General features: G+C 41.3%; 2 protein-coding genes across 14 annotated transcripts in view; both read left to right on the top strand.

The window, feature by feature from the left end:
- Nucleotides 1-2853, top strand: part of ATF2 (activating transcription factor 2) — a 48312-nt gene extending 45459 nt beyond the window's left edge. For 12 of the 13 annotated variants that reach the window (XM_021552462.2, XM_021552452.2, XM_021552458.3 and 9 more), the window contains one exon: nt 193-2853. In XM_021552462.2, coding sequence (XP_021408137.1) covers nt 193-419 — 227 coding nt within the window. In that variant the 3' untranslated portion in view covers nt 420-2853. The remainder of the gene's footprint in view (nt 1-192) is intronic. The other variant, XM_021552461.2, reaches the window with a different exon arrangement.
- Nucleotides 2854-17470: 14617 nt separating this feature from the next.
- Nucleotides 17471-26084, top strand: part of CHN1 (chimerin 1) — an 88474-nt gene continuing 79860 nt past the window's right edge. Inside the window, exon 1 of the mRNA XM_077785063.1 lies at nt 17471-17519. Coding sequence (XP_077641189.1) covers nt 17501-17519 — 19 coding nt within the window. The 5' untranslated portion in view covers nt 17471-17500. The remainder of the gene's footprint in view (nt 17520-26084) is intronic.

Raw genomic sequence — 26084 nt, 5'->3', positions numbered from 1 at the left:
GAATAGTCCATACTGCAGTCTGGTTTTTCTGCCTACAAAGTAGTATTTTCTTTTTTAAAAAATGGAAATAAGCTTGTGTTGCAGTTTATGGTGCATTGCAGCACAAGTGTTAGTTATTTAGGGGGTGCTTGCTGTTACTGGGAGGAGGTGCTGGGCGTTCCAGGACAGAATAAAGGAGTTGCTCTTGTTCAGCTGCAGATAAGGACGACAGCTCGGAGGACACCTCGGTGCCCAGCAGCCCGCACACGGAAGCGATCCAGCACAGCTCCGTCAGCACTTCCAACGGCGTGAGCTCCACGTCCAAGGCGGAGGCGGTGGCCACCTCGGTGCTCACGCAGATGGCGGACCAGAGCACGGAGCCCGTGCTGTCCCAGATCGTCCTGGCGCCTCCCTCCCAGGCCCAGCCGTCGGGAAGTTGATTAGAAACTTGTGTTGCATCGGTTCCTTAGATAGACATCTGTGACTTTAAAGGGAAACCAACAACAGACCAGTCTCCATCTAGGAGAAATTGTAGCTTAAAATTATTAATTTTTAAAAATCCAACTTAAATTTGGCTTTAATGATTGGCAGGTGGAAATAAGACAGAACACCAGTTCTAGTCTCTTTGCAAAAGACTTTTTTTTTTAAGTATTAGTTTTACTAGTTATTTTTCGTGCTTAATGTGTAAAGTGTGTGTACAGTACAATGTGGTTTATTTCATTTTTAATTTGGTATTATTTTAACAAACGTTGGGGTGAATTACCAAAGGTCATCCCCAAGACTGTGATAAGAATATTATGTGACATTTTTATACCAAAGTTCTGCATAGTCCCTATTGACTTTGTAAAGTTAGCAAGGTCATAAAGCACTAGGCAAGAGAAAGACAGTAACAGTAAATTTGCTTTTAGTCTTTTTGCCTTTTTGTTGTTTTGCACATTATGAGAGGAAGAACATTGGAAGAAAAACATTTGGGTTTTTTATGTATAGCATTTTGGTTGGCTTTTAACTGTTGGGGTCTTTAATTTGTTTAATAGGGCCAGTACAGTATATGAAATACAGTACTTATGCACATACCAATCCTAAATGAGGATCATTACTAAATAGATTTGATTTTTTTTTTTTTTAATTGATGTCAGGTGGGTTTTTTTCCCACTTCAACACTTGATTCTGATGGGAGGAGAGCTTTAATTCTCCAGTCAGAATAAATATCTATAGCCACCCCTTGTTGCTAGGCTGAAACCAGTAAGCATATTGTAAAATACAGGGTTATCAAATATGGAGTACTTGTTATTCCAAAGTAGGCTGATATTTTGTGGATTTTTGAGTCGCAGACTAAGGAGTTTACTCATGGTTTTGGATGCCAGAAAAGCCTAAAATCCTTCTTCAGACAACTCGACTTTTTTTTGTCATTGTCTTGTATTTGCAAGCTAACTTGTACTTAATTCTTGTGTAAGCACTGTCATCTTTTAGTAGCAAAAATTTTGATACCTTTCTTGTGGAAAAAAAAAAAAAATCAGTATCTACCGTATCTTGGAAACAATGTAATTATAATGTGGTGTGTGTGGTGTGTGTGTGAGAATGGTTCAGTAGTTAATGCCAGCAGTCTTTTGCTTGAATGTTTAAAGATGCCTTCAATGTGATGCTGGCTGATAGGTGATTGCAGTTTTAAAATGTTATTTACTGTGCGAACTTGGATAACTAACATTCCATGATGTAGTTTGTTTCTGATGAGATGATTGTAGGTACACTTTTTCTCATTATCCAATCATCTGTAGGATATTGAGTTTTTTAAATGTGCCATTATCTATTTTGATTCTGTACTCATGTTCAAAATACAGTACAATATTTTACAATAGATTAAGTTGTTTTAAAAAAAGTAGATGTGTGCTTTCAGGTCAGAAAACTTTGTATAATAGCAAAAACAGATGCATAGTAGCAACTGGCAGTAAAGCAGGATTCCATTATGTATATAACAAAGATTTAATGCATTTATAATGGGTTGTGTAGTTCATTTGCTCTTCCTTCTCCACACTATACCATGCGTTTTTTAAGTGTCAGTGCCATCAGGTTTCTATTTGGTTCAGTTTTAAATCTAAAAATGTAATTGATTCACAGGAAAATATAATTTCTGCAATATATATACAACCATACTGTAATGAAAACTGGACAAAGAAGTATCTAAGTCATATATGTATCATTGCAGGGCTTTAAGCATGAAAATATTAGGGAATTTAAATATTTTGTATTTTAAAACTAAGAAAGTTGTGTTGATAACCTCATGTGTTTAAAAGTCTTACTTTCCCAATTCCAAGATAAAAAGCTGTAACAGTTATTGAACGTTTCCAGGATGGTTAAATACAATGGACGTCTTGCGAGAACAAAATGAATTGCAAAGGCACAAAGTGTGAATTCTGCAAGAAAGCTCTACAGTCACATTTCATTGTAGTTTTTGGTGGACTAGATGCGGCCTCACTGATCATACTATAATTTGCCCTCCTAAACACAAAGGCTTTTAAATCATGTAAGTGGAGTTTTTTTATAACAAAACTGTTGCGCTTGTAAAATAAGTCTACATAAGTGTATAGGAGATGTGTAAACAGTTAATGAATTTAACAATGGGGCTGGAAAAAGAACCATTAAAATCTGTGTTCAGCAAATAGAGAAAAGGTATTAGCCGTACTACCATGGATTCCGTTTTGAGACGTTGTCACACTACTTCTGTACTTAGCATTTTGGGTCTTTACATTTGACATGTTTCACAAACTGTACTGTTTTCTTTTATGTGCAGTTTGCATGAGTAAATCATCAAAGAGAATAAAATCTATCTTTAAGTTATGTTCCTATTTTAATGAAATTATAATTGTTCTAAAAGGCTGCACTGTCTTCAGACTTCTTTCTTTATCCTTGCAATTATCAGCGTTTTTCTGGAAGGCATTACTGTAATGTCAAAGTGATATTATGTGAATGAGAACACGCATGTTTTTTGAGAAAATAAGGTGAATACCATTGCTCTGCGTCTGAGCTCCAGCAGCTGCTGAGGAACAAGCATTGTATCGTTAGTTCCAGGAGCCCAATCCTCAGATAAATGAGTTCATAAACATAGCTTGGTGATCCCAGATGTTGCTCAGCCATTCCTGCTTGCCCTGAGTTCCACAGCAAAAGTGCTGCGTGTAATCAGAATTTCCATCTAACTTCCAGTTATTTTAATCTTATTTCAATATACATGAAGCCAGAAATAATAGCTGTAATCAAATTAATGTTTCACAGTTGTGTTGTCAAGGGTTCAGAAACAATCATGCCTTCACACCTGATGTTTAGAATAGTAAAAATGGTTTGGACTTACTTGTGGATGTTGGAAACATGCGTGGAATGGCACATTCTGTTATCATTTGAAAAGCTCATGCCAGAGCACAGTACAGAGGATTTGGAGGAAACAAAAGGGTGAAGTTGCTGTGTGTCTGCTGTGTGTCTCCGTGTATGGACCAAATGAAGTGAAGCTGCACACAACTTAACCCAATACGAGAAAAATGTGTGAGGCCTCCCCTTGCATCATTACATTCTCTTTCTGACTATGAGTTGTGCTGGTGACTCCAAGGGAACAAAAGGCTCTATATTCGGGGCAAGAGGTGTGAGGGGTGGAGAACCAGCCCACTTCTTAGTGTCTGTGTTGTAAAAAGACTCAGGTTTATATCTTAATTATTCAATCTAAAGAAGGGATTTTTTCTGTTTGCAATGGTAAGAGTGGCTGGGCCTCTAAAAGGAAGGTACTGCACTGAGAGAAGGAGATGACAGAAATGTAGGATGAACAGTGATATCAGGTACCTGAATTACAGGACTAATTTGCTTAGAGACACAAACATTTTAATTGGTCATCATAAATGATAATGAGGAGAAAGCATAGTGAAATTAAGTGTATCCTAATAAAGTAAGGTATGCTAAATTGCACTGAAGGAAACTTGAGCAATGCTTCTTGACATGATTAATATACTCATGACAATGTGTCTGATGAAGGCTGTTTGCATTTATATGCTGCCTGTTGCTTCCCTCAGTAGAGACATAATTGGAACTGTGCTCATTTACACTGCAGAACAGTCAGTGTAAGATTGGTTTGCAGTAGTCTTTACATTTGTTTTTAACCATTGTATCAAAAGTAAGACAGGTATGATTTATTTAACCTGTGTTGTGTAATGCTGTGTAGGGCTGGTTTGGACCATTTTGTCATGAAATTTTCAAAGTTTCATATTCTTCAGTGGTAACATTCATTTTAATTTTAGGGTTTAATGTGACTTTTTTTCTCCCTTTTATTTTATTCTTCCTTTATGGAATGTAGGATCATGACCTTTCTTTTTCTTTACTTTCTTTGTTCAAAATACTTTTCTTTGTGTGATGTGCCTCAGAAAGTGCTTATAATATTCAATGTGGAATTCTTTCTTTTTTCATGTTGCTTCCTCCTTGGTTGTATTAACCCTCTATAGCAAACTTCTATTTCTAGAAGTCAGAAAAGGAATTTCTGCACAATTTGTACCTTATCTTCAGCTAAAATAGATATGACAAGCTTATGTTATCTTGATATTTACATCTTCCTAGCTAAGATACATTGTATATATTTAGGTATGGAAGGACTTTGGAGTGTTACAAAAGACTTCATTACAGATGCTGTGCACAACTAATGAGTGCAGGTTGTATGTTGAGGGTTTCATAACTCTGCAAAGTGCAACCCCCTCCAAATAACAGTTTTTAACTTCCTAGGTGTGGAGTGAGTTATCATCTGATCACATGGCTATCTGTAGAACAAGAAGATGCATAATCTTGATCCAGTTTCTGTCATTCCTGTGTTTTAACCCTTGCTCAAAATCTATCCCTCGTCTATTACCATTTTCTATAATGATGTGTATTGTTATAAGCACTTTATCCTATTCATTTCTGGGAGGAAGAGGGGTCACAGGAGAGGAGGTTCTTAGATAAACTACCTGTAACAATTTAATTGGGGATGAATCATTAATCAGAAAAGTGTTGTAAAATGTTTACACAAGGACAGTTATAATTTTTAGTCCATAGATAAAGAGACAGCAGCTTAAGCTGCGGAGACTGATTAGAAATGCTAAAAAGCATAGAAGGTACAGAACAGTTTGAAGCAGAGAAAAGGAGTTATGCTTCTAGGAACTCTTTGGTTTTATTACCAACAGCAGAAACAGAGCAGGGCAGAGAGTAGGCAGAGACAGAGTATTTGTAAGCACCTTGGGCAGCAGGGCCTGGGGATACTCAGTTTGCAATTAAGGAGCTTAGAGGAGAGTACTCTGGCTTAGGGAGGACTGCCAGTGCCGGGCTGAGATGAGCCTCAGGAATGAGGGCACTGCCAGGGAGGGCTTTCAGAGGAACAGGATTGCAGGTAGCCTTGTTTTCCTCGCCTCACTCTTGCCTGTGGCTATCTCAATACATCAAAGTACAAGCATGAGCTATTACAGCTCCATTCCACACCATCTGTGCCCAGGTGGGTGGAATGTGCTGAAAGCTGGTCTGATGGCTGTGTTCAGCTACCTGAAAGATGAAAAAGATGGTTTTTTCCTACTGCCTAAAATGATCCTGCTCTCATTTTGTTGCAGGCTATTACTGGCAGGGTCTGTGAAGAGTATTTCCCTCCCTTTAGCTGAATCACTTCTAGACCATTGCAGGAGGCAAAAATACTGCCTTTGAGAAACAACTGGGCTGCTGCATTTTATTAACAGAATGATTTGAAAATTTGCTTATGTTTAAAAAGAAAATGGGAAAATATATCTGTCCTACATTTGGGATTCAAATCAGGAGAAAAAGGAGATGAGCAAGGAGAGAACAAGCCCTCTGCCTTAGCAGCAAACAAAATAAACGGTCCTGAATAAATTGAGAAGATGAAACTGGAGTGGGGGGGGGAACATCTGCACCAAGAAGGTGCTGCATTTCACTGCTCAATTATAGCAACCCTTTCCTCTGACACCAAGATGCATTCTGTGAAGATCTGTTTCTTCCAAATGTTTACAGTGATGTTAGAAGTGTTTTGATCTCACTTCAGGTAAGTAGTATAAGCATCCTGTTATTTGTAATGCTGTGTTGAGAAAGATACTCTTAAAGGTGATAAAATGTATAGTACAGTCATTCTGGCTGTCTGTAAAATGCCAAGAGACTTTATAGTCACCCTGGCTATGATTAGAAAACACGCAAAAGGCTAATATTTCAGTCTTCTTGCTTCCTGTCCTTTCTTTCAGCGAATGGCTGTAGAGGGCTAATGATTTTTGCTGAAAAAAAATACATATTCCTTGAAAATACCGAGGAAATGCTGTCTATTTCACTGGATGGCATTTTGAGCACTTGCTCATTTTGTTGACTATTAACGACTCTTAAGCTATTCAGTTTACAATTTATGACTTGAATACATGTGAATATGCAAAATATTTCTTTATCCTGTATCTATTTACCCAAACTTTTTAGAGTCCTGATTCTAATAGGAATTTGCTCTTTTCTAAATTATGCAGCACTCTCTTGAATGCTGTGTAGGAAAGTTGCTGGCCCCAGAGCCTTGAGCTCTGTTCTTCTGGAGGGTGCGTAAATCCCACAGGTCTTGTCTATTGAAGAAAATGTCACCCCTTTGTCAGAGTTAGATTGTTACAAACTTTAACAGATTGAAAACTTTTGGTTTCACATGTCTATTGATTTATTCCAGTCCAGTTTATTTTGCTGGGGAAGGGTACTAATGTAAATTTAAACTAAAAAAAAAAAAGTGCAGGTATATAATAAATAAAGCTATATAAAGCTGTTTAAAGTGTTGCAACACACAATTTTGTAAAATATTTGACTTAAAGCAGCTTTTCTACATTACCAACTTCAAAGAAGTTGGAGCCTGTTATATGAAGAGGTGAGGATTAATTTTATCTTAATGAAGTAATGTTCCTTCTGTGATGAGTCTTTTCTAAGCAAGTATGAGAGCAGGATCTGATTTAGCCACTGCCAATGACCATCAATGCTTCTGTCAGTAAGTATAATTTAGTCATAGAAAATTTGAGCAGTGCACAGACTTGCTGTGCATCATCATGTTCAGTCTCCTTACTTCTGCTGCAGAGCAAAGGAAATTCTGCTTGGTTCAATCGGACACAGGGGTTTACAGATGCCAAACAATGTTGTGTTAAACAATGCCACCTACATGTCACCCCAGGCTGTACCCAGCGGAGCTTCATGGCACCTCTGGGTATGATACATTGAACCCTGCAGAGATTAAAAATAAAAAACATCTCAGCTTGTACAAGTTAAAAGTAAAATGAACACAGAAAAATATAATATTAATAAGTGAATGTTATTAAATTATTATTTCAGCTCTCTTCCTGAATGGAAACTCTTTTTTATACTGCACTCTGTTTTAAGGGTTTATCCAAAAATAACACAGGAAATACTGTATATAGTTACTGGAGCAAGGCATTTCTGGCAGATTTCCATGGCATGCTCAAAGTCTGTGGCTTTGGCTACATTTGTCTTTCATTTAAAGTTTCGAAGAGATTTTTGGTAAGTGCTGACAACAGCTCAAACCCCTACCTAGTGAGTGGAGGGTTGAAGAGTCACAAGCAATAGTTAAATAAACAGGATTTATCTATCTGAAAATTAGATGTCTTCTGTTAGTAATGTTTTGCTTATACAAGACAATGGATAATAGATTATTAACCGAATGAAGTAAGTAATTTCATTTTGTACTGTTTCCTGCTGTGTGTTACAATCCCAGACCTGTGCACTTCTGGTTTATCAGGAACAAATTGCCATCTAGTGGTAACTACTGGATATTTTGAGCAAATGATTTTTTTTATATTGACACCAAGTTTTCATATTTTTTTCCTAGTATTCTACATTTTACAGCACATTAAGGTTTTGAGAGAAGAAGATAAAGAGTTTGATGGAAGGTGCTGGCCCCCACGCTGGGCCAGCAGTGGCAGGGACACCACACTGCCCAGCTGCTTGGGTGCTCTCTTTCTGCCTCTGCAGCTGGCCTCAGGCAGGTCAGGAAGGTTTCCCCTGCCAAGGGCTGGATAAAATTTCATACCTAGTTGGTAGCCACACTTTACTGTTACTTGATAATAAAATACAATTTGGCCATCGCTGTATAAAAAGAGCTGAAAGCTACCTCTTCTTCCCTGACTGCTCATCTGTCTCTTCTGTGTTCACTCTGGTTGTCATTCTCCAAGGAGCTCCCTTCTGCTCTTCTAATGAACTACCAGGGAATGGTATACATTTCTGCATGACATAGTTTGCCTCCTTGACTCCTCAGAGTAGACTATAAACTTTAAAAAAAATAAACAAAACTAAAATTTGGCTTCTAGAATAGACCCCTGAAATAGACCCCCATAAACTGGCTTTTAGAGTTGAATAACAGACTTTATTTGTACAGCAAGAATAAATAATAAAAATAAAACCTTATTGTTCTATTTAAATATATTCATAAACGTAAATGGGGCATAGGTGCCTGCCTGTGATATGAGCCTACTGATGGAGGTAAGTCTGGCTTTATACCTGAAGCTGACTGACAAGAGCTCTGCAGGGTTTCATCTTTCCATGGGTTTACACTTCATCGGGACAGGGGTTGTGTTGTTTATGGATCTGCTTTCTGCATGCATTGTTTGAATTCCTGCATCTGCTGGTCCGTGCTGCCATATTCCATTGCACGATGCTGGCAGCAGCAGTTGCCAGGGCTGCAATCAGACCAAGGTCTGAGATGTGTTCCGCAGGCTGGTGCAGAAATCTAATCTGTCCCACTGACGTCACTGTAGAAATCTCTGAAGATGGCATGACATCGGTTTGGTGGGCTGGGAAGGAGTTTGTGGATGGGTAAAGAAATCCTTAACCTTGGCTGTTGTTCTGTGTGGTATTTGAGTAAACTGAAGCAGACTGAAGCATCTTGTTAACAAGGGCACTCAGAGCACAGGTCATTAAAAGGGTCATCTGAGAGTCTGTCCCTGCTGTTGCTGTGATGCAGCGCTTGTGCACTCGTTTGTCCCTCTAGAGTGCTGCTGGTTATTTTCCTAGACACTGGCATTGGCCAGCAGCCAGTGCAGCTGCAGAGAAAGAGGGGGAGTCAGAACAGGACTACAGCAGTGCTGGTTTAGTGGGAGTAAATTGTCGTGGAAGCACATTTAAGTAGGCAGAACAAGAAGAATTTGGGGAGATTGGCAAATGCCGTCCGAAAAGCACCAACAAATCTGTCTTGTTTGTGTTTGCTAAAAATAAAGGAGGAAATCCCTAGATCTGGGACGATTTCTTAAAGCTAGAATAGTGCCTTTCTCTGAGAAACAACTGCAGTCTTGCAGCTGTTGCAGCTGCATCTACCCTTCACTCTCAAGTTTTCAGAGCAGCAGGGTGCTTTAAGGAGGTTATGGTTCTCCACAATCAGAAGGAAGGCATTCTGTTGTGCACACAGGAAAGAAATCTTAAGAGCAAGTAGCCTGCGATCAAACCTTGAAACAAAGGAGAAAGAATAGGGAAAACAACTGTTCGGTAATGATGCACCTGAACTTTGCATCTCTTTTTGAAGCTGTTTATCTCCATACAAAAACAAGTAAAATAGAATATAGTGCCTACACAATGTTTTTCATTCCTTCAAAGAACTGGGCAGAATGCAGGCAATGTTACTTCCAGTGTTTTAGTGGGGGCTTTTGTCTTTATATGCCTAATGATTATATGCTGGAAGGAGGAAATTGTTTTAATACTGTATAGCATTTTAATCTGGACTATTGCTTTTGATTTGAGCACTCAGACAATAAACTAATTGAATTTTTTTGGTCCTTGTTACCCTTGAACAGTTTAAGACACGTTTGTCATGAAAATGCATCCATGTGGGAGCAGAAAGGAGAGCAGTTTTCCCATAGGGGGCCCAAGAAGCTGCTGTCTGACAACAAGCAGCAAAGTGGCAGCTGAAATATGGTTGCAATGCCCACAGAAATGGTGAGGGTCTGGGTCCCTCTGCTCCTGCAATATTGCACAGGGTTTGCCAAAGAGTTTTGCTTGGTGGTGGCTTTTCAAAATGTATTTTCTTGACTTACTGGCCTTTAAGAAAAAAAGAAAAAAATAAACCCAAACCTCTCTGGAAAGTGCTTCCCTTATCAGTGACTCATTGGTGCAGATAAACTCTGAATTCTGAAATCATTGTGTTTGCATTGAAAGCATTGGTATCCTAGCTCTGTGTCAAAAACCACTAGAAACTGAGTGTGGGAAGGACTCAACCAGGAATTCGTTTCCTGTATATGTCCTTGACTGAGGATTGCATGATTTTACAATTGAATACATGAGGTTGAATTACAGGTTTGAGCTTGGTGTGGTGATGTGCAAGTCAGGTTGCAAGATCAGTTACCTCTGATTTTGTTTAAAACAAAACTTCTGCTTGCACAGCTGAAAAGCTGCCAAGTCTTAGTAATAGTCTAATTTAATTTTGATTTGCTAAGGGGCTTCCCACGTGTCTTGGTTTACAATAAGCAAAATGTGCACCACCATGGGATGTAATTATTTTATTATTAAAGGAAGGGGAAATAACGTGGGGTTTTTTTTCTATTTTCCTTCTTTCTTCCTCTCCCAGAAAAAAAACAGTGACATCAGGTACAGGAAAGAGAGATTTCTCTCTGTGTGGGTGACATAGTAAATAATGTATTTTGGCACAATTAAGGGCTCAGAAGGCATTAGATAATTCTCTCCTTTCATAAGGTATCCTACTGTTGTAAACTTACAGTTCACTAAAACTATTGTGATACTGACAGATAAATTAATGAATAGTGAAAAACCTCAAATCCTAATTAAATTCCACTATTACTTCCAGGAATGGTTTATCTCCTCTCCAGGAATACTTGATTTGAACAGCTCATTTAACAGGAAGAGCTATTGATCCCTTCAATAACACTTTAGAATCATTAAGAGGAAAAACTTTAATCTCCTTCAGCTCTTTGAAGTTGCTTTGGTTAATGCCATCTCTCTGTGATGCTGAAGAGCTAATGATGTTCTTGAAAGATATTTCCAATATTATTCTCTCTTGCCTTTTGTGCCCTGCTGCCATTACCTGGCTGCTCACAGGGTTAGCTGTGCAGTAAAGCAGGAAGGTACCAGTAGTGCATGTTCTTGCCTGCTCTGTTTTGAAGATTTTATATTCTCCTATAGTCTTCCTGGTGGAAGTAAACACATGGATCAGAGATTTTTTTTTTTTTTTTTTTTTTAACTTCTGATTAGGTATCCTATCTCAACATTTTGAGGCTTGGACTTAGAAGTGCCTTCAAGTAATTAAATTTCATTCTACAAAGGACCTTGATAATGTGATTGCATCTGTCTATACAGCAGAAAACTCTCACTGTTTCTAGACTTAATTTCTTACTTATTTTTCTAAACTATTACATAAAATTCAACTTCAAATCTGATACAATTTGCCTCACCAGGACCCATACACCCTTGTTCTTGTGAAGTGCATTACTGAGCCTTAAAATACCTCTAAATATTTCATGTGATCTGAATCGTGGACATTATCTCAAAGAACACTAAATATTCTAGAAGGTGCAATGCTGTCTGAGAAGCAAGTTGCATGGGATTGCTAATACCCTCATTAAAAAACATTCTTTTTGACTGGCTTCAGTAACATATACATTGGCTTCTCTAGGAATGCAGAAATTACTTTGAGGGACTGATACTAGACAATCCAATAATTGCACCAAGAGTGTGTTAGTTCTATACAGCATTTCAGAATCGCTGAATTGTTATGAGCAGGTTCAGTTTCTTTAAAAATTCCTCAAATCCATCCTGGAGGTCTGGAAGTGGGTCTAGTAGTTCTAGAAGGCTCAACTGATTGCATGCAGAGCCGCTGCCAGTTCTGTGGCACAGCTTATGGCTTCAAGTACGAGATCATCACTCAGGGTTAAAGACATTTTGAAAGATGGGACTAGAAGTATCTTGGAGAGTTTTATATTTTTTGATGGCTAGCTTGTTCTTAGTTTTTAGTGTTTATGGATGAAATTAGTCATAACGGTTTATTCCTGTTTTGCCAGTGGCTTGCCTTCTGTTTTTTAACTTGCAATTACTGTGGGGTTTTTTTCCAAATATACACAAGCACTACTTCAACTAATGCTTAATAAGAATTTCTAAGCAGTGTATAAAAACAAAATATGATGAAAGTTAAATAGAAGGTATAAGCTGCATTTTATAGCCAGTATAAACACATTTGGATGTTTTATAGCCATCAGTATTATCTCCTTTGACACTCGAGGCTTGTCCCTAGGAGACAGAAAGCAGAAACTTCCTGGAATTTCTTTAATTAGCCTGTTCATTTCACTTAATAAAACAAGAAATCAAAACCATATTGTTTCTTACACTGGATTCTTAGAAAATGTAACTTAGAGTATGTAGCTCTTATATCTGAGCAAAAGTGGGAGCAATTTTGAGATTTCCTAGTATTTTAATAATTTTGTTACTAGCTGATTTCACATTAGAAGTCTGTACTTATGGGATATGCCAGTAAGTGTGCACATAAGCAATAAGAAAGCTCATAAATAGTCTGGTGTTAAAGTGCATTCAGAGCAGCTGCAAATGGAAAAAAAGAACCAACCAACCTTTTCCAATCATAAATAGTTTTGATACTGTTAGCTCTACACATCACCTGCTTCAAGAGAAACGCTGTGCATGTCAACATCAAAGTTTAAGATCTATGATTTTACTAGCTGCTACAGAGGTAGTGTTAGCTCTATCCTATGCACAGTACCTGTTTATGATGTAATTCTCACCATATTTATGCACATCTCAGAAATCCAGTTAAGTGCAGCCAGGATGTAAAATTTCTTAAGAATTCTTTCGTTAAGGACTTTGTTCAGGAAACACAGGCAAGAGGGAGCTTTTTTCCTTTGATGTAGTTTCATTCCAAAATTGCATAACTTCTCCTAATATCAGTCTAAACACAGCACATTCTTTAGATTTCAAGTAAACAACATTAGTTTAATTCTAAAATTAAGACTTTGCTCATGTGCTCTTCCCATTATATCTTATGGCATCCACTTCTACTGTAACCAGAAAAATTCTAAATTTTCATTGTCACCTATTTGTGTCAAACATTTATTCATGAGAGCCAAAAGTAGGTGTGTTAAGCCCATTTTTCATTTCACTGATGTACACCATGAACTGTGTACCAAACTGCTCTAAGCTGTTGGGGGGACATGGTGCAAGTCCTGTGGATCAGGATAGGATGCCAAATGTCAGTTTCTAATATGGTAGTTGTGATTTTGTGATTTAAAAAAAAAAAGAACTGATGGATGTTATGCATATCTCCCTTTCTTCAGCAATGATCACAAAATTCAAGATGCAAGTTCCTCCTAATAACTGTTATTTTGCTAGTCTGTACACTGATGATAAAAGAAAAAAAAATACCTCAAAAATCTACAGACTAGCATAGATCCTAGTAAAACACTGATTATGTCTGATTTGCAAAGTTTGTTCATAGCTGCTGCAGTTGATGCAGGATTCTCTTTCCCTCTATGCCTGTACAGTGTTTGGTAATATTGAGCTTAAATGATTTTGCCATTAATAATGAACAACAGCAGCATCCAAAAGACTGGCTCAAATGGCAGTTCTGTCATCAAAGGGAGAAAGATTATCCAAAATGCTGGCAATGTGCAATGGCTGTTCTGGGTTTGGTAATAGGCTTGATGTTATATTCAAATAGCTGTCATCTATATAAATATTAATTATAACTAGCAAGCTGGCTGGTCAGCCTTCAAACCTTTTATGGATGACTCTTAAATTAGCTAAAGTTATTGAATTTATCTTACTGAACAAGAGGTAGAAATCTGTCTTGCTGTTTTCCAAGGAGTAAATGTTCCATTGCAAATACTGTGAACTCAAATCTGCTTGGTAAGGCAGCCCTTGGCCACTTCCCTGCCTGCCCCACAAACTTCCAGCAATTACACATTAAAAGCTAAATTAAATTCTGCACATAACAAGGCTTCGACAAATGCTGTTTTCCTGCTGTCAAGGGGATCTGTAGCAGGAAGACACTAACTGTGATAAGATGCTACCCCTATTCATCAGGTAACATCTCACCATGTCTTCACTTTTACTGCTTCCCATTAATAAAGGACAGCTTTAATTTATGGTAGGTTGGGGTTTTTTTCCTTCACACAACATTATATTTACTAGCTGGTAACCTGTTTTTACAGTTGTGTATAAATCTTTAAAAATGTCAGTGATTAATTTTAAAATCTCATTTATCACTATATGATTAGTGCATTAGTTAAGGTTTGAAGAATAAATGTCAAGTAATTAGGAACAATTTTGTACCAGACTCTCAGACAAGGTGATGGATCACAGAAAAGCCACTGGGAAATGGACCACTGGTCTCATGGTGCTCAGTGCCTAGAGCAAGACAGCAAAAGGAGAGGAGCCAAAATAAAAAAAAAAAAAAACCAAAAACACTTGAACACTAGAAACCAATCCCAAACCCCAGTGATGATATTTTACATGAATAATGAATCCGTAGAAACTAACTAGAGATTCTACAGAACTTTGGGGTTTGAAAGATGAGGCAAGAAACCTCTGAAGAGCAATGAGAAGGCCAGAAAATAGCATGTTACACATGTATTTCTCTTCTGGAGCCTTTATCCTTGAGGTACACTTTGTAATACGCCCACAAATATTCCTACCAGGTGGCAAATACAATGGCACGTTTGCTGCACAACGTGATGCTAGCAAGCCCGTTTTGCAAGGGAGGGCTTTTCAAGGGCTAAAGATCCAGGGAAACAAAACGCCAAGCTCATCCTTGCTGCCATTTAAACCAAGGTCGTGCACACCAGGGTTCTCTTTTGTTCTCTCCCCTGCGAAAGAGCAAACCTGTGAGCTGGGCTGTGTCGGAAGGAGCAGCCCCACCAGGGCCAGGTGGGAGCTGTGTGCCGGCTGCTCCCTCGCTCCCGCGCACGGCCATGGGGGCTGTGCTGGGGCAGCTCCAGCTCTTTTCTAATGAAATTCCCAGAGTTGTAGCTAAATCATTGTTATCGCCTGTGCATAAGATGTGCTGGCTCGATAAGGCATTACGTAATTTTAAGATAATGTTGTTATTAAAGAGATACATCCGTGAGGATTTCAGGTCCATTCAAAAGCAGGATGTGGTGGCAGGGACCTTGGCCTGGTGAATTTTGGACTAATGTTTTTCTCTGCTTTGTTCCCGCTGTGCCGAAGCCCTTGTAAGGCAGGTAAATGGTACAGGTGTGTACGGACACACTCCGGGGGCTCTGGGGACGAGCCTGATGGTGAAGTCCTTCCAAAAGCTGCTGCTGTCCCCTGAAGGCTGCTGGAGCCAGGGCCAAAACATCCCCTTAAGCCAAGCAAAGAATCTAATCAGAAATAACAATTGAGCTCCGTTTTGAAAACTCTGATCAGCTACTGTTCCAGGCACGGTAAAGTACAGTAACTAACTGTGAAATGACCAACACGCTTCCCTAGGTTTTAGCAATAACTGCACTAATAGCAAAGGCATTATTAGACAATTGAAATGACTAATCAAATCACTCGGGCTGATCTTAGCTGTAGTTCAGTTACTGCCTATCACGAAAAATAGTTTTACACTCTGAACAGGAAAGCATTTTTAATGTAAACATGCAGTTGAATAGTTATTAAAAAATATTTGGGAGTAGTGGAAGAGTAAAAGCAGGCCACTTAATTGAAGGAAGTTGGAATGAAAGCTTGGAATTTAATTCCAGGAAATGTAAGGGGAAAAAACCCTGAAGATCCAACTTATTTCCAAAAAGCCAAGGAAAACACTCTGTGCACGCAAAGGTCAAATCATGTGGGTAGAAATGCAAAGATTTTTTGCATTGCTTTTTTCCAAACCAGTTTTAATTTATTTTTAACCTCCTTTTAGCCCTGCAATTAAAATATTATTTCTTGGCAGTTCATCTGCTCAGTAAACGTTTGCATTTTATGCATGCAAAATGAAAATGTTTTGTAAAATCAGGTCCATCACAGTAGAATTTATTCAGGAAGAAATGAGAAAAAGGGAACAATCAGTCTCGCATTCATTTTTTTAACTTTGCACACTAAGTGAAGTACATAAACCTAAAAACCTATGTTTGTAAATATACGACAGACATAACAAATGTCATGTTTTTGTCTTAAAGGATATTTAGATATATTGAAAACTCCCCACAATGTTTTCATTTGGTTCTTTACAACAAAGATTAGGCAGAATTTTGAACATGGACACCTGAGTGTGGTTAACTGCACAAACCACCTGTTTTTTTTAGACAGGCCTTTATGCTTTAGCTGCCTTGGAGAAGGAAAGGTGTTTTAGTCACTTGCTGACCCTGAGCTGCACTCACGGAACTGAAACCATTAATTGCAGCCTATGCACGTGCTTTTCTTCCTTCGGGCTCTTCTCTGCCAAAAGCCTTGTCTTGCGGGCAGGCTTCCCTCTGCACGCCCCCCACCACAGTGCCCCAGGAGAGGTGGGACCCGCTCCATGACGTCCGTGAAAACACCTGCACAGCTCGCCTGGCTGAGGTCTGCGAAGCCTCTGCTGAAGGCGGCGGACTGGCACAGCTGTAGCGGATTGCATTTCCGCGGACTGCGCCGCGGTTTGAATTCTGAGCGCGCCGCTGCGAGGAGCAGGGAGCGCTGCGGTGCGGCGGCGCTGGTCCCGGGAGGCGCGGGCAGCCGCTCCTGCCGAGCCTCCGCGCTAAGGGCGTGCTGCCGGTGGAAAATGCCACCGGCACGAGCCAGGTACACCGGGAACGCTGTTGGCTTTCCCATTAAGCGCTTTTAGCGCTGAAATTTACAGTCCTGGACAGCGAAAAACGGTGAAGCTGGGCTGTCTGAAATTTCTCGGACGAAATATTTTGAGGGGGAATTTATGTGTTTGCTCTCTTCGTGCTTGCTGGCACACAAGTGGAAATTTTCACCTCGCTTTAAGGAGTCGTGTTTTTCACAGGACCGTTGCCTCTTCTGCCGGACCAGGCAGACGCAGCGGCCGGGGGAGCGGTGCTTCCCACGGGGCATCTCCTCAGAGGAGCGGCGGTGCCCGGGACGGCCCCGGCGGGGCCCGAGGGCCGAGCCGGAGCCGCGTGCGGGATGGGCCCGGGGCTCCGCGCGGGCCGTCCCGGGAGGGTCGCGCTTCCCTTTGTGCCCGGCGGCGCGGCGGCCGCGTTGCCATGGGAACCGTCCCGGCGGCCGCGGCGGGCGGAGGCGGGCCGAGCGCGGCGCAAGATGGCTCCCCGAGGCGGCGGGACGCAGCGTGAGCAGCGGGCGGGGGGCGGGCGCGGGCTGCCCCGGTGCCGCGCGTCCCCGACCCCCGACACCTCCCCTTCCCTGCGGGCTGGCCCGCCCCGCCCCGCGGCAGCAAGTGGCAGCGGCCGCCGGTGCCGCGGGGCGCGCTGACAGCCCCGCGCCCAACTTGTGTTGCAGGCGCGCCCCGCCGCTGATGCGAGAGCTGCCGCCGCGCCAATGCCAGCACCGCGCCGCCCGGCCAGCCCCCGCCGCCCCCCGGGCCCGCCCCGCCGCCGCCGCGATGGCTCTGACCTTGTTCGGTGAGTGAAGCGCCGCCGCCTCGGCCCGGCGGGCGCGGGGCTGCCGCCCCCATTGTCTGCGGCGCGGAAGCGCCTGGGCGTGGGCGCCGCCCGCAGCGCCGGGCCCGGGGCTGCGGGAATGTCCCCGGCGGGGCGGCCCCGCTGCCGGCCCGGCGGGGCTCGGCTGCGGCGGGCAGAGCAAAGTTGGGGTGCCTCGGGAAGCCCCGGCGCCGAGGGGCTGTGCCGGGGACACGGGCCGGCCCGGGGGGCCCCGGGAGCCGCTGCCCTCCCGCGGGGTCAGCCCGGGAAAGAGCGCTGGGAGCGCCGCTCCGGCCGTGCTGCGCTGCCTGGGACGGCGTGGAGCGAGCCGGCTTGAGAAAACTCCTGCCTAAACTGTTGAGCGTGTGGGTTCTGCTAAGTAACGTGATTGAATTGGGCTTGCTTGTGCTTAACGTGCGCTATTTTACAGCGGGCAAACAAACAAAAAAGCTTCAAATTGTGTCTGGCAACGTGAGATAAATTCAGCAATGCAAAGGAAAACAGAAATTAGTATAAGGTCAGTACAGAGTTAACAGTATAATCGGGATGCTCTTTCTTGAAAGAAGCTCGTGCACCACAAGTGATTTCTAGTGAATAGAGGATGCAAAGTCCGTTCATTGTGTTTAGACTGTGGATTTTATTTCATATATAAACAAATGGCTTGCTTTCATTCATTTCCTGACTCTTGGACTGGTACAATTTCTTAAAAGACTAAAATAATTTTTTTGGGTTTTCTTAAAAATTGACACCTGCTATATTATTCTACGTATTGAACCCCATCTAAGAAGAAGTTTAGCACGTGTTGCAAAATATCTCCCGGCAAATAAAATCTGTGCTGTGTTGGATTTAGCTACAGTGCTGTCTCCCATATTTATATTTCCTGCTCGAGTTTTTCAGGATGCAAAGGGTTCATAGGTCAGAGTAAACTGTCTCTGTCATTATATGCCTGATCTTGTCACTGAATTCACGGGACTTCAGGAGCTGCAAGGTAGGGGGGCCTGCAGGTTGTCAGGTGTAGGGTGAGGATCAAGCTCTTTAACTTAGAAGTGAAAGTGAACATAGAGATCATATGGCAGATTGGCTGTTTTGAAAGAAACTGTTTATGTTACAGTGTATAATTTTGAATTAGATTGTTTGAAAATGCATAATTTGTTACAACGGCACTGAAGGTAATATTGTCATTTTCCCTAACAGAAAAAAAAAATAGGCTGAAATACACACATTCTCCATGCTGAGTTTAATTATAATATTTGTCTACAAAAACGAAGAATATTTTAATTTTAACCTTTAAAGAAATTGGCATTCCTATATCAGATACCTTTTTTTTAACTTATGTGATTTTTTTCCAATTTGTATGTGTTTGACTGACTGCATGACATATTCTATTAATACAAATTTGCATTACAAAGTAACTTGGTGGTTTTGTGTGTTATCACATCTGTTGTTACAGTTAATGTCATTGATACACGTAAAAGACAATGAGTCAGGAGAAGATAGAGTGGGGTGCTCTGCTGTGTCTGTCTAGTTTTTAAACATTATCTTGCTGAGGGTAAAACCTCGGGATTGCATGCTTTTAAGAAAACAAAAAGTGACAATAAAACAATGCAACAAATTTGACTCATGTGCATCAACTAATGAATGTGGTGCCTTTTGCAAATGTAAAAGCTTTACAGTATGTCTTAAACTCTGAATGCAAGAGTGTGAGTTGTGTAAATGCAGAAGTGTATGTGAGTGCAATATCTTTGCAGATGTGGCTGTGATTAATTTATGGTTGAGCTAGCACAGCTGTGTTGCTGTGAGTCCTCTGAGCTGGGGTAGCTTGCCACACTTTGTCTCAGCACATAACAAAGACAGACTACAACATGCTTGCTTTGAGCTTCATGAGCAGTGTTCAGCCTCTGTTATAAATGTTGGCTGCTGATGGATAGTTACATTTTCAGTTACTGCACTGGGGCTGACCCATAGTAAATCATTAAAAATACAACCGACAAAACAGGGAGGTTTTGTTTATTTCAATATAACCCCCCACCAAAGCAATATCAGCAAATCTGAGGAATGGCAACATAAATGTCTGAATTAATGTATCTGTTTTAAGGCAGCTGTAACTGTACTATTTTAAATTCTCATGTATCTTATACCAGTAAAATTGTCCTAAGCAAACAGGTCTCAGGGGAGCGCTTTCTTTGGTGCTGGTCACTCACGTAAATTCTAGGCTCAATATTACATTTTTGTTTTCCCTAATCTGTAATGATATATCACACTGAACCAAATTTCACCATTCTCAGGCTACTTCTAATAAGTTGTGCTCCAAAAGCATGTAGAACTTGACATAAATTGTCATGTCACCTTTGGTGGGGGAGAAAATTCCCCAAGTTTCCTGGGTCCCTTTCAGTCAGTGTGTACTTGTGTGTGCACAGCAAGGGAGAGGAGAGGGTTGGGAAATGTCATAAAGTGCTCTTGGGAGTGTTTTATGGCTCTTTCAGTGCATAGTGCAAAGACTCTACTAGAAGGGGCCAGGTCTGGAGACCAGGCTGATGTTGCAGGTCCTGGATTAGCAGGGACACGCTTATCAGGCGGTTGAAAGGTTGGGATTTATCAGGTCCTGTTGGAAGTTGCCCTTTGCCATTTTCCTCAGAGCAGCCTCACATAGCCACAGGAGCACTTTGCAGCTGCGAGGTGGCACTTGAGACTCTTGGGAAAGTTGGTTGTGAAAAGAGTTTCTAGTATTAACAATGTATGAACAGCATTTTTCTGCAGAAAAGCACAACAAGCCTGAGGGGTTCCTGACTTGCCCCTTCTCAGTTACAGCCTATTGGCGAGAGAATGATGCAACAAGAAAGCACAAGGGAGGAAAGCATTAAGACTCTTCACTTCATCAGTTTTAGTTATTTTGAAACTCTTTTCTTGAGCTTGTCATTGTCTCTCACTCATGACCTTCCAACATACCTGGTGCTGACAGCTGGCTGTATGGAAGGTATGTAGGGGGCTGCCCATGTTCCCCCAGTGCAGTGGTACAGATGATGAGTCTGTGATGTGGGTTGTGGGAAAGAGGAGTTCAGCTGCTCCACAGATGGGAAAAGGAAGAGCAGCCCGTTGGAATTAGTCAGCAATGGAAGCTGTTAGCTGGAAACATCCCTCTGTTACCTCAGTCATGCTGGCTGCTCGGGCAATGTGGCACCCCAGCAGGGTTCACAGTTACGCAGGGTTAACACTCACAGATGTATGCTGTGATTTTGGCCTGTTCAGGGCCAGAACTTGTGTTCCATGATCCTTTTGGGATCCAACTCAAGGATATTCAATGACTGTGTGATAAAGTTACAACAGCAGAAATAGCCTGTTGTGACCATAGGTGGTCACCCATATGTGCCATGCCTTTTCATGGTACCAGCCAAAGCAGGGTTTCATAAGTACATTCAGTTGGTGTTCCAGTGGCCAAGCACTTGGAATGCAAGTTTGACCTAACAGTGGAAAGCAGGTCCTGCACAAGGACTGCCTCAGCAAAAGACTGGAAGACAGTCAGTTTCTCTGAGAAGCAGAAAAAATTGCTGTCTGATCCTTTTGTTTGTTGGAAGTAATAGATACAAGAGGTTTGATATCCATGTGAATTGCTTATTAAGAGTCGGTGGGGATTTTAAAGTCATCTTAGTCCACACAAAGTGCACATTTTCACATGCAGTGTGTGTAAATGTCTGGAACTTGAGCAGATGTCCAGTTCTATTGCTGGTTTTCCTCCTGCAGCATAGTCGTGTTGCCTTACAGAAGGTTGAGGTGATTACAGGTGTAGCCTCCTTTTTCTCTCTATTTCTTGCTGCCTGATGCAGCAGCTGGAATTGTGTATAAGCCATTTTCTGCCATCTCAGCACAAAGTCTGGTGGCTGCATGCCCAGCCTTTGGGAGGCTGGGCTGAAGCCACTTGCCTGGTTTAGCAGAGAGGTGGCTCAGGGATACCCACCAGTCCTGCTGGGCTGAATCCCTGCAGGGTAGCAGCTTCCTAGTGACAGGAAGAGCAATCAGTCACGTTCCTATGGCTAGACTTCCTAAAGCCCATCTGTTAGTACCCTAAGATGTGAGATTGCACAGTGACAGGGCTGAGGTGCATGCTGTCATTCCACTTGGATGACTCAACTGTTGGAATGATAACAAACAATGCAGAGGGATAAGGAGGGGAAGTATTAAGTTACCCCACTCTTTGCTTGTGTCTTTGAATATCCTGAAAAGTGTTTAAAGAAAGTAAACATTATACTTCGAAAGAAAAATAGTTTTGTTATGTTTAGTACTTGCAAGCTGTCCTTGTCTTTTACAAATTCCCTTCCTGTTAATTTATTTGCTCATCAAGTCTCTTGTGTGAACAAAGGAGGACATTACAAAACAGCCAGGAGACATCTTCATGGACATATTTGTCATTAGTTATTCGTGTTCTTGCCTTCTTGCTCAGAGCCTGCCAGTGGATGAAAACTCATCCCTGAGTATTGGTGGTTAAGGACTGAGAAGTGAAACAATTCTCTTTTAATCTTCAAAGTGCTTGCAGTCTGATGAGTGGCTGCAGCTGAATGGGATTAGAGACAGAGCTGCAGTCTGCATGACAGATACGGTTTTATAAGGAGATGATGAACAAGGGCAATTTTTAGAGAAATCTTTAGGGAAAATATCAGAATAAAAGAAACAAGCAATACACTGCTACAGGCAGAAAGGGCAGGGGCTAAGAAGCCAATGATACCTCTGTTTCAGGTGTCCATGCATTTCTGAAACATAAATAATAATTTGCTCACTTAGCAGAATTGTTTTCACGACTGTGAACTCTGATGTGGTACTACACAAAATTATTTTTCTGTGACTATTTACTACTATGAGTATGAAGTGAACCTTTTGAAATAAGTTCTTCCATATTTGAAATAATAATTAACAAATTACTGTTTTAAGTTCCATGCATCTGTGATTACTGTTCTCCATGCAAACTGTGCTTATTGATTCATGGCTGCTTCAAAAGGTAAGATATACTTATGTTGGTTCAATCACATTTTCTAATGTGTCAGTCTTAAAAAGAGAAAGTTTTCACTAAATAAATGTTTTCTTTGCTTGGGAAGGGGCATTAATTTTTAGAGTGCTTGGTTGGCACAGGTACAGGGAAAGTAAGTGTTCCTCTAAAAAATGGCTCACAACAGGTAATGCTGCAGATTCTCTGTAGGATAGGAAATACTCAAAAATACCTGCTTATTTCCTGGCTTGTGTGCCTTCTAAGAACAGGAAATAAACAGATCACCTACAATTCAAGTTCTTCTCTATATTTATGTATGTGGCCCTGAGCTATGCTTAAAGCTTGTGGCTACCTGTGATTGTAAAGTTTATTGACAGAGTCTCTTAAGAGTCCAGTTGTATCAGAAAAGTGGTCTCTGAGTATGTTCCCTAACTGAAGTAGGTAATGGGAGCTTGTTCGTGGAACTGGGACATTTATAGTAGGGCTTTTGTCACTACAGGGAAAATAAATGTAGAATGATAGGAATGGTATCTATCACGGATGCTTCTTGGCCAAAAAAATTAAAGAACTTACTCCCATTCATATGACTGGGAGGAGAAGTGTCCAGGTGCTGAGAGTCATAAGAACATTTTCTCCTAGGTGCTGTGCTAACCTTTCATGATTTATAGAACCTAATGAAACAAATAAGGAGAGCAGGCTTGAAAAGGTTTTGCCAGCAATGCAATCAGAAGAAAAACCTGTATAGGATCTATTAACTAGTAAATTGATCAAAATACCAGAGAAGCGACACTAACAGTATAGACAAGGATGAAAAAATTTGAGTCATGGCTTCTCAGCTTAGTACTTAGAAGTGTGCTTCATACAGTGGCAAGTATAAAATTGTGTTTCCTTTCAGTTGTGAGTATTAGAATAAGAATTTAAAGAAATCAGAAGTTGGAATGTTGTTGCTGAAACTGGAAAGGACATGTCCAGCTGTGTGCTCAAATACTAAATTAAGGTGAGATTTAAAAAATTTTTTCCAAGGAGATTCTCTTACATTATCCTCAGCTCAGGCACATCACTGAACAATTGCATCCCTTTCCTTCTTGACACCAGCAGACCCACTAGGAATGGAGACACTCTGTGTAACACAGAATCTCATCTGATGATGTTGAAGTGAAAGACACTCTGAATGTGAGGATCTAGGAAGGTTTCCTGATGTACATTTCACACTGGCCAAGGGCTGATGTTTCAGGCGTAAATATGGGGTTTCTTCTGTTTGTTTTGGACTCAGTTTATGCTTTTTACTTTGTCAGGTTTTGGGACTGTATTCTCTCACTGATTAATTTCGAGAGGGTTTACGTGTTTTTTTCAGGTGTACAAAAAGTTTTCCATTGACAGAAAGCACATCTCAATGTCAGGAAAAGATTGTGTTTACTCACAGTGGCAGTACTATAGTCATAATTTAAATACTGTTCCAAAACTCAAAGCTCAAGCCTTTTCGAAGACTGCTATTTTTGTTGAATAAAGACAGATTAATCAGGATTCCCCCAGGGCTGCAGACATGGGTAACTGCTCTGTGCAGTCTAAGCTGAATGAGCATTGTTGGACAATTCAGTTTTTTCTGAACGTGGGGTGTAGCATCCACAGCTCAGGCTACTGAGCTGCTCCACCCTGTGGACAAAGATTGCAGAGTTCTGCACACAAATGTCTTCACAATGGAGCAAAACAGACCCGAGACCTGGCCCAGGGGCTCTTTTGTAGTTATTAGCAGAAAATGAGATGCTTCCTCCTCCCTCATAAAATCATAAACCGGCTTGGTTATTCTTTCAGTCCTATGGATTTTATCTGGCTTGTACATCTTCACAAACAATGGCAGAAAAATTTAAAACCCTCTAGATGTTGCTTTTTTGAGTCTGTGTAGAAACAAGGAAAAGTGCCATTTAAGGTCTCTGAAATATTTGGTCTTCTAAAGAATTCAACAATATAGCTAAGACTTGGTGATTGCATGACATCTGGGCCTCAGGCACCCTCGCTGGCCATGGCAGGAAGATGCTGGGAAGAGTTTCTGCAGTTCTCTGTGCTGTTCTGAGGGTTTTGCTATGTGTGGAGTGACTGATTGATCCTTGTCCTGATTCTAGTAAGGGGGAGGGAGGGAGGTTTGTCACACCCAGCTGGAAGCCAATAGCGTTGCTGTGTGTGCAGCAGCCTCTGTGAATGTGTAAGAATTGCTGGGCATTTGACATTTACAGCATTCTGAATGAAAATTATATATATGAAGTGATGTGAAAGTTATTGGGAATTGTTCTCATAAAATTCTATTTGTCTGTGAGTCTGATTTCCATGATATATTTGATACATTCATCCCTGAATTTATTTTCATGACCTTATTAGCTGGTCTGTGATAAACTTTCTGGAAGACTGGTCATGTCAGGGCTGGTTTGTTTTTGGTTAAAATTTTGTTAATGCTAATAGGATGTGATGAAGTGGTCTGTTTTTCATGTGGCCAAAGCTTAGTCCCTTGGGAGAATGCATTAGAAAAACTGCATTCTCTGGTTGTGGACCTCTGAAGAGGTTGCAGGCTGGACCTTCCTGCTCACAGTGAGCAGGTAACTTCCTTTTGGTGTCTGTCAGTTCTGTAAGGAAGCCCACGGTCACACCCAGCTTTGGTGCAGGTGGCAGGATCTGGCTCTGCTGAAAACATCTTGTGGTTGGGTCTGGATACTCCTGGTGCTGGTGGGAGGTGGTGGTTTCCTCTCTGCTGCAGTCCTCATCTCCATCTCCTTCCTGCTTCCTTTGTTGCAAGAGCAGTCTTGCCATTTAAGAAACTGAAATAAAAATATATGTTTTCTGATCTTGATCACAAACTGAATGTCCCAAGGCAGCTTGCTTCTGTGAAAGTTCATTCTAAACATGGAGGTAAAACTCTGCTTCCTAAATGCTAGAATTGCTTTGTTGCCCACTGTGCTGTGCTGTGCTACCACAGCTACACAACCACCATTGCAACCATTTAAATGACATAGCAAGTACAACAGGACATCACAGAGTCACAGAGGGGTTTCAGTTGAAAGGGACCTTAAAGGTCATCTAGTTCCTACACCCCTTGCCATGGGCAGGAACACCTTCCACTGGAGCAGAGCCCTGTCCAGCCTGGCCTTGAACACTCTCAGAGATGGGGCAGCCACAGCTTCTCTGGGCAGCCTGTTCCAGTGCCTCAGCACCTTCACAGTACAGTATGCCATGCAGGAAATTTTAGAGTACTGCTGCACCAGTGGATAAGGAGAGACTAAATTATTTATTGTGTGGTGTACATAGGAGACTGTGAAAAGAGGAGAAGAGTTCTGAAAAACAAGCTCAGTGCCTTAGTGCAGTACCTGACCATTCCTTGTGCTTGCATTGGCAGGGTACAAGTCAGTCTCCTCAATGCTGAATTATATCTGATACATATGCAGTCCAGAGCAGACTACAGGCTATAAAAGTTGCTGATAATTATTTGGTAGGGCCAGTTTTCGAGTATTGTTCAGCTGTGCTTTATGGTTTCCATGTGAATCTGGACATAGTGTTTCAGTGCAATCTGGGATAATTTTTCATTA

The sequence above is a fragment of the Lonchura striata genome, chromosome 8 (assembly GCF_046129695.1).
Source record: "Lonchura striata isolate bLonStr1 chromosome 8, bLonStr1.mat, whole genome shotgun sequence".
Taxonomy (NCBI): domain Eukaryota; kingdom Metazoa; phylum Chordata; class Aves; order Passeriformes; family Estrildidae; genus Lonchura; species Lonchura striata.
This window is presented reverse-complemented; position numbering and strand designations above follow the sequence as displayed.